The sequence below is a fragment of the Antrostomus carolinensis genome, unplaced genomic scaffold, assembly GCF_000700745.2.
Source record: "Antrostomus carolinensis isolate BGI_N321 unplaced genomic scaffold, ASM70074v2 scaffold45208, whole genome shotgun sequence".
Lineage (NCBI taxonomy): Eukaryota > Metazoa > Chordata > Aves > Caprimulgiformes > Caprimulgidae > Antrostomus > Antrostomus carolinensis.
The window spans coordinates 304-9,082 of NW_010333129.1; the positions used below are offsets into that span (position 1 = coordinate 304).

The 8,779-nt window shown below is 37.9% G+C and overlaps 1 protein-coding gene across 1 annotated transcript in view; it reads left to right on the plus strand.

The window, feature by feature from the left end:
• The window catches only part of AFG2B (AAA ATPase AFG2B), a 7,440-nt gene extending 294 nt beyond the window's left edge, over window positions 1-7,146 (plus strand). The window contains 9 exon segments of the mRNA XM_010173771.1: window positions 1-445; window positions 448-813; window positions 1,892-2,077; window positions 3,389-3,547; window positions 4,371-4,580; window positions 4,993-5,220; window positions 5,333-5,467; window positions 6,148-6,273; window positions 6,937-7,146. The exon segment at window positions 1-445 is cut by the window's left edge and continues 26 nt beyond it. Of these exon segments, the coding sequence (XP_010172073.1) occupies window positions 1-445; window positions 448-813; window positions 1,892-2,077; window positions 3,389-3,547; window positions 4,371-4,580; window positions 4,993-5,220; window positions 5,333-5,467; window positions 6,148-6,273; window positions 6,937-7,089 (2,008 nt within the window). The 3' untranslated portion in view covers window positions 7,090-7,146.
• Window positions 7,147-8,779: the final 1,633 nt, after the last annotated feature.

Below are 8,779 nucleotides of genomic sequence, written 5' to 3' on the forward strand. Positions count from 1 at the left end.
GGAGCTTCTGGCGTATCGTCAGCTAAAAAAGGTGACTGTGAAAGTGGTTCTTAAAAGCTCTGCAGCGAAAAAGTCGATTCCCAGAACAGTGTTGCAGGAGACGATCAGAGAACTGCTAAGAAACATTTATGTTGCATTTCATTATGTTGTTACTGTTGCCCCAAATCTCGAAAATCCCGTGGTGCACATTGAAATACTGTCTGGAGACCCTTTGACGGATGAAGCCGGACTGGTAACTCCCCAGACAAGCATAAAAATTAAGGAGGTGGTCACTCTTGAATGGTACAGACATTTATCAGAAGGCACTGCAAAAACTTCTGTTGCAGGACTGGATGATGTGGGAAGGTCTTTGAAAGAAATGATTGATCTGCCTTTCCGCTTCCCAAAGACTTTTAAGAAGCTAGGGCTTTCTGTCCCTAATGGGGTGCTGTTAATAGGCCCCCCAGAAAAAAAAGGAAAACTCTTATGGCAAAGGCAGTGGCAAAAGAAGTGGGTGCGTATCTGTTTTGCATCAGTGGCCCAGCCCTCTATGGTTCAAGACCAGGAGAAAGCGAAGAGAATTTGCGAAGAGTCTTTGAAAAGGGCAGAGAAATGTCACGTGAAGGCCCAACCATTCTCTTTATTGATGAAATCGACTCTTTGTGCCCAAAGCGAGGAAGTTCAAACAGTGCTCCTGAAGATCGCGTTGTTGCTCAGCTGCTGACGCTGCTGGATGGCGTGGGTAGTGAGGGGAGGATGGTCATTATGGCAGCAACAAACAGGCCTGATGCCTTAGACCCTGCACTGAGAAGACCTGGCAGGTTGGACAGAGAGGTAAGCAAACCCTGTTATCCATAAGCTCTCTTTTTTGATTCCTTTCTGAGGTGGAGCAAGGGGCAATTAATAAAGTAATTTTCTAAATTTTTTTTTTTTATGGCTACTAGTTTCATAGTGGGATTCTACTTGATACATAAGTCCTGTTTCTTTAGATTGCTTCAGGTTGGGTAAAGTAAGGAACATGTTTTACTCAGGAAACTGAGAGCTCCAAATATTTGAAAATGGAAAAGAGGAGTCTTTATACTTCTTTATGATAAAGGCATGGACATGTTCTTGAGGGTGTTCTTTTGCTTACAGGTGCTTAGCACTACAGATTTAGATTTTTCTCATTTACATCCCAGACTGAAGGTTTCTGCATCTCTCATTAAAAGTTCATTGTGGCAGAGAACTAGCACCTGTTGTGTCAAAAATTCTCTGCGGATTTCAGTGAGCAGGGGCTAGGGAAAACTTCTGGAAAACTTCTGCTAGCCTAGTGGTCAAAACAAGAATGAACTCATGCAGTTATGCAATACATAATGCTTTTGCTTGTGTTGTTTATTTTGCTGGCTAAAGTCACTCCTGGGTCATCCAGTTAGGTCGAGTTTTTTAATGTTTTCACAATTATAATTTACATTCTTTTCCAGGATTTATAGATTATTGAGATATATTTTATTATGGTATTTTACCAAGTTTTTAATAATGTATGAATATTTATCTAATTGATTTTTTTCTTTTGGATGAATCTAATTCAGCCTTTGTGATGCAAGGAAATTATTATTTCAGTGTTACATGTTATGTTGAAATCACCTTAAAATAGGACTTGATGGACACTAGCTGACAGTGTCTTAAGAACAACTGTTTATACAAACACTGTTCACTTGGAAAGTAAGTTTAAGTGAAGGGTATTTTAAATATTTGTCATTTGTGTAGTGCTGCTAATAAATTTATTGTAAGATTCTTTAGTTGCAGTATAAGGATGTATAAATCTCCAGTAAGCAGTATAAAGCAGAGGCAGACTTGCTTGCCTAGGTCCATAAAATAAGAGGAATATAGCAAAATATCTAACTAAAATTTTTCTTTATTATATTTGGTTCAGGTGATTATTGGGACACCAACACTTACGCAAAGAAGATCTATCCTGCAGTTGCTCACATCTAGTATGCCAGTTTCTACAGATGTTGATTTAGTTAAACTGGCAGAAATGACAACTGGGTACGTTGGAGCTGACCTCACAGCACTCTGCAGAGAAGCTGCTATGCAGGCTGTGTTCCACAGCTGTTTGGTATGGTTGCATATTAGTCAAGAATAATGTCACTAATAATATGTACCACCCTTTCCTCATTGATACTCAGCTGTACTTGAAAAGCTCACAAATTAAAATACTGAAAAACACCAAGTGTGTCATAAACATAAATATGGCATTTTGCTAGTCCCTTCGCTTATCACCTGAAAAGACCATTTTCTCCTGTCTGGATGAAAAGCTTCGCCAAAAGTTTTTGTCCTCATCGTTATCTGTTTAGCATTGTGCAAAGCAGAGATTTTAGTCTTTTTTGGAAAACTAAACTGTTATGTCCACCAAAACTCTCTTTTGAAGTTATCAGTGATTTAGAATTCTACTTCTCAGTAATAACTGCAAATTAAAGTTTAGGCTGACACATAAATATATAACTGCTAGAGATAATAACTATTATTACAGTTTGAGTTGTGTGGCTGGACATAATGTTGTTATAGACACAAAGTATAAAACTGTCTAGTGTGCAGAAATTTAACTACTTAAATGTTATAGATATGGAGTTATAGAATTGCTGTTTCTTAATATTCTATCTATTTGCTGTGGTTTTTCATCTGGATTGGCTGAGCAGAAGTTTAAAGTCAGATCTGCAACATTTCCAGAGTCAGAGCGTCTACAGAGAATGGTAGAACCCTCTGTCTTCACTCAGGGGTAGAAAGAAGAGAATATTGTATTTCTACAGCTTCCATCTCCTCCAGATACCTTACAAATATTGAAAATAAGAAACAAAATAATTTGATCCTGGTATCTCAGAAAGAAATAGGTGGCCAAGTGAAAATAATGAATGAGTAGGTGGCCTATTTGCCTTGAGAACTGCAAGCTTTTTCATAAACTACACCTTAGTTCTGTTATTCCATCTGTACTTTAATTATGGTATTTTCTAGCCTATTTGAGATGAAGTACCTTACTTTCTCCAGTATGTGGTGAAAATGGATGTTAGAACATTTTTATTTGTATTCAAGAGAGTCTAGGAATTGTTGTGTAGTAACCCTGAAACTAGCAACCATTTGATTTAGCAGATCACTGTGTATTGGAGCTATAATTTGGGGAAAAACAATAGTATTCTCTAAAACATTAATTTCTGTTAAAATTGGTTTATTCCCCATACAAAAACTTGCAATTAAAGAGGTTATTCTACTCTGTGGTACACCTTTGTATCTGCACTGCTCAAGCTTGTTAGGGCAGGAATTTGCTTCTTTATTAGTTGCACTTGGCCTTTTGTGAAGTGCTTTGCATACTAATGCAGCATTCTAAGTTATTACGTAAAAATATTGTTAATATGCTTTATCTGGGTTTTTCCAGGATTCAGCTGAAATGGTGATCAACGTAGCAGATTTCCAAGAAGCTTTTAAAAAAATTCAGCCATCTTCTTTTCGAAGTGCAATTGGACTAACAGAGTGTAAAACTGTCACTTGGGAGCAAATTGGTGGTCTTGAAGATGTGAAATTAAAGTTAAAACAGGTAACATATAAAATACATTTAGATAAACAGCTAGTTTCTAATACCTCTGAGGTATTCTGTGTGCTACATTATAGAAATGAATTCCCTTGCAAATTACCTGATTATAAATTGTATCAAATTACCCGATTATAAATTGTACTTTAAGCATTTTTTTATGCTACATTAAGTTATTACGGTGTTTGTGAGTTAGAAATCTTCCAGTCACAAGATATCACCATGAGAATGGAGCCAGGCTCTTCTCAGTGATGCCCAATGGTAGGACAAGGGGCAATGGGTGTGAGCTGGAACACAGGAGGTTTCAGAAGAAACTTCTTTACAGTGAGGGTGACAGAGCACTGGAACAGGCTGCCCAGGGAGGGTGTGGAGTCTCCTTCTCTGGAGACATTCAAAACCTGCCTGGACGCCTTCCTGTGTGATCTCATTTAAGTTCCTGCTCCAGCAGGGGGATTGGACTGGATGATCTTTCGAGGTCCCTTCCAATCCCTGACATTCTGTGATTCTGTGTGATTCTGTGTAATATCATGGGGAAATTAGCATGTTTTCCAGTAGCTGAAAAACACTTAATTTGCAGCCAGATAATTTGTCCATTTTTGAATGGCTGTTGCCTATCATCTCTCAAGGATTGCCTTTTGTTCTGCTTGAGACTCAGAGGAAACTTTAAGAAGGGTGGCATTATATGAAGGAAGAACAAAACAGTATTCTCTGCTTTCAAATTAATGTTTGTACCAAGGAGAGGAAATAAATGTGTTCAGCAATTTTATTGATTGCCTATGAGCTCTAGTTTCATTACTAAGAATTTCAACCCTTTTTTATGTCTTGACAGAGTATCGAGTGGCCTATGAAATTTCCAGAGGCATTTGCTAGGATGGGCCTGTCTCATCCAAAGGGTGTTCTTCTCTATGGGCCATCAGGGTGTGCTAAAACCACGCTGGTGAAGGCTGTGGCCACAAGCTGTCACTGTTCCTTTTTCTCTGTAAGTGGTGCTGACCTTTTCTCACCTTATGTTGGAGATTCAGAGAAGATTTTGTCTCAGGTACAGTTTTTAATTTGTGTAAGGTCTGTAGTTTACTTTTGCTTGATTTTTATAAAGTATTAGTTAGGCCTAAATTTTGTTACTGTAAAAGTGAGTTAAAGCTCTCATCTGATCATTAAATAGAAATGGCTTAGAGATTCACATTTATATAAACTCAGAATCTAGCCCCAAAATTATACCAGTTTTAAACTTTGAAAGTATTTCTGCCCTTTTGTTTTCAGTTCACTTAAGAGTTTAAATAAGAAGCAGAATTTGCATATAGTAAATGTAAACCAGAATGGCTCTCATGAATCTTTACCAATGTATCTTTAAAGTTAAGCAAGTAAAATACAGAATATATGTAAATAGGTGGTTTCACCTTACCTGATAGAATGTATTAACGTCTTTATTAATTTTTTTTTTTTAAAAAAAGGTTTTTCGCCAAGCAAGAGCAAATACTCCAGCAATAATATTCCTAGATGAGATTGATTCTATCTTGGGATCTCGGTCACACTGCAAAGCTGGCCATGGTGTCTCGGAGCGGGTTCTTTCTGTTCTTCTCAATGAGTTGGATGGAATTGGGCTGAAAGTCACAGAAAGAAGAGGAGCCAAACTGCAGCTTGAGGGTCAATGTCAAGAACAAAGTGATGAGCAAAGAGAGGTATTTATATTCCCTTTTCTGTATAGGAAGAATGATGAATGCTGTTCAGTTGTTCCAAAAATACCCATCTTAACCATGTTGCACTGATTTGTTTATGTCATCTCTTACTCAGCTAGAGTTTCAGGAAACTTTGAACAAAGATGTCATGGTAGTTGCTTCAACAAATAGACCAGATATGTTGGATGATGCCTTATTGCGTCCTGGAAGGCTGGACAAGGTGATCTATATTCCACCTCCAGATCTGAAGGTGATGTATTACAAATCCATACGTGGCTTTAAATGGAGAGATATTATTTGCCAGCATAATTTAACAGTAAAGGGGGCGTATTCCTGTAATATATAGAATAATTGATGGATGATTTGCTGAAGATCAGTCACCAAACTCAAGGTACAATAGAGAAGTTTAAAAAGGGATAATTCTATTTGTAATTCAAACACCACTAATATTTTAACTGGTGTGCATAGTTATACTATTGTGTATAGAAAATAGACAAAGTCTGGAATAATTCTGTATTTACAAAATCAAGCCGTAGTTTAGGAAGTACCATTACAAGTTGACTGTCCTTGCTTCAAGTCATTCTTGTGCCCTGTTCCCAAGGGTGGAGAGTAGTTACTTGTCCTGAGCTTCCAAAAAAAAAATAGTAGACCCAAACCAGGCCAAATAGTTACTCTTCACTCTGAAATGCTGTATTTTCATGAAGTAATGAGTGACTGTGAATAACAGACTTCAATATATGAGCTACTACTTACTCTTAGGTTTATGGTTACCTCTATTAATAGCATCTTACTCACTCAAAAACATGTAGATTTGGTTTTGGGTACTTTAATGGATTTTCCTTAGTTCTAATTTCAGATTTTTGTACTGCTCTGGAGAGGTATTATTTACTGGTTTGTTTGTTTTCTTATATAATATGCACCACCTTACAGGGAAGGCTTTCCATTTTGAAAATCTGCACAGAAAAAATGCCATTAGGTGCTGATGTGTCATTACAAGATGTGGCAGTCCTGACAGACCTCTTCTCTGGAGCTGACATTGAAAATCTGTGCAAGGAGGTAAAAAATATTCATGGTTAAGCTGTGAAATAAATTGTAAATGAAACCTTTCAATGGGAAAAGAGAAGCCAACTCATAGATGTTACCAAGCCATCTGCAGCATGGATTCTTTCACAGTTTGAAAATATGAAGAGAATGAGTGAAACAGAAGGGCTGAACGAGGTTTATAATTCTTTAAATAAAAAAGCCAAAAAAGAGTAAAGGCTTTCTGTGATAATTTACTAGAAGTTAAGGAACTGTATTACCCTTTGTTTCACAGGGCCCTTTCTAAACCAAGCTTATGTCTAGATAAATTGTATTCTGTGTGCTGCAAGCAACTGTAGCATTCTTAGCTGAAATTAGCATGTATTGCCAAGGCTAGAGAGAAAAAAATTGAGAAGTCCATAAGTATTATAAAAGAGAGAAGACTAGGAAGAAATACAAATATGTAAGTGATCAAGGATATATTGTCTAATCCAGACAAAAAAGTTAAATGAAAAAGTTATAGTAATCTTATTTGACGTTTATCTGTTGTTAAATAACCATAAATGATACAATGATGTTTTCAGGTGTTTTACGTAAAATTTGATTTAATGTAAAATATTTTAAAGTACTTCAAATAACTTCTTTGCAACTTAGAACATAAGCGCTTCAAGTTGTTTCTTCTTTCTTTTTCTTTTAAAGGCTGCCTTGCTGGCATTGCAAGAGGATGGACTTGAAGCAACTGCCGTAAAACACGAGCATTTTGTAAAATCATTGAGGACTGTAAAACCATCCTTAAACATAAAAGACTTGGAATTTTATGAAAAATTATATAATCAAGAATTAGCCTCTTGAACCAAGAAGGAGTGATGTGGCATAGGTATTTTTAAATATATTACAAAGACTTTGCAATGTCTTACATCTCTCCTGCTTTTTCATACTGTACTTACTGTAGTTTTCAGTTTCTATGAAATACAGTAAAATTTCACTTGTGAAAAATCTGTGATCTCAATAATGAAGAATAACTTAAACTCTTGTTTGCTTTGGCTAGGTTTCCATCTGATGGAACGAGTAATTGAGATGCTTAGAGAAGGCACTGTGGAACTGCTCAGTGTTACTGTAGATTTCCTAGTTTTCAGTGCAAACACTGGCATAATACGAATATTTATGTGTTGTGAAGTCTCCAAAGGACAGTGAATATTTAAAAAATAGAAAAGCTCTCAGAATGTTAAATAGGAGGAAGTAAGTCCCGTCCCATACTGTATAAAAGGTAAAGTGTTTATATGTGCATAACTACAGGCTTGCTTTCTTACAAGCAGATTCCAAAAGAGAGTGGCAGAGAAAAGGTTGTCAGTACTTCATCCCTTGTAAATTTTGGAGTCTGGAGTTTTTGGAATAATTTTTAGATCAGTTACTGAATACTGTACAAACATTTGAATTGAGTAAGCAGATAGGAAGTCTGTAACCAATTCAAACTATTAATTTCTTCTGTAGAGAAGAACTGCTTTATAACAGTTTCTTTTCCCCACCCAGCCGTTCTTTGTCAATATATTTTTGCAGGTTGTCTTCTAAAATAAACAGATATATCAAAGGAAATTGTTATTACATGTATGTAACTGTGCATTTTAACTTACCAGGGTGGGAAGTTTTTAATTTTCTCCATTTCCCCATGAAAATGCTTGTGAACTAAATACTCCACTGTCAAAAGTAGTTTTTGTTTCAGCTGAGGTTCTTAAGTTATAAATCCATTAATGATTTTTTTTTTTCTCATAACTGGAACACTAGGGATTGCCATGCAGCTTAGTGAGATGGATCACAAAAGGAAATTCCAAGCCAGTTAGTGACTGCAGAAGGCAAAGGGGAGAAGTCATTGTAACTTAGGGAAGGGTTCAGGTATAAATGACTGTCCTACACCTTCCTAAGGAAGGACTATCCTGCTGCGTTATTGCTGGCAACTTGTAGGCCAGTGCTGCTGAATTCCCCAAACCCCCAAAGGTTTCTGAGCAGCAGTGCTGGAGATAAAGTACGAAAACCTTCAAGGTAGCTCTGTGTTTTGCTTTCCAGTCTTTGAGAATGTTGCTTTAGAGTTGCCAGACAGAAAGTTGTTAGGACAGCAAAAGGCTGTCAGCTCCTTCATTTTGAAGATGCTGCTGATTAACTCCTGTACTTGCTCCCTAGAAGGACCAACAAAGCTAATTGTGCCCTGTCCTGTCCCCTCCTTGCTCCATGGAGCCAGCAGAGCATGCGGCAAAGCTCCTCTTACTGCTTTCCCAAGGGTGAGAGGGAAAAGGGCGGCAGGGACAGGGGAGTCTGCTGGCACCATGCAGCTCCAGCCTGCCCCTGGTAGGGGTTTTGTCAGACGGGGGTATTGGGAAGCGATCGGGGCTGTGTGACACAGGAGAGCGATTGAGCTCCAGGGTTGAGCTGTTGCTGCAGCAGGAGGGGACAGTGAAACGGGCGCCAGGTTGGTCACTGTACGCACCCGCTCAGCTCTGAGCAGGGGCGGGCCGAGGCCTTGCCTGTGCGTTTGCCTAGGGGCAGCAGG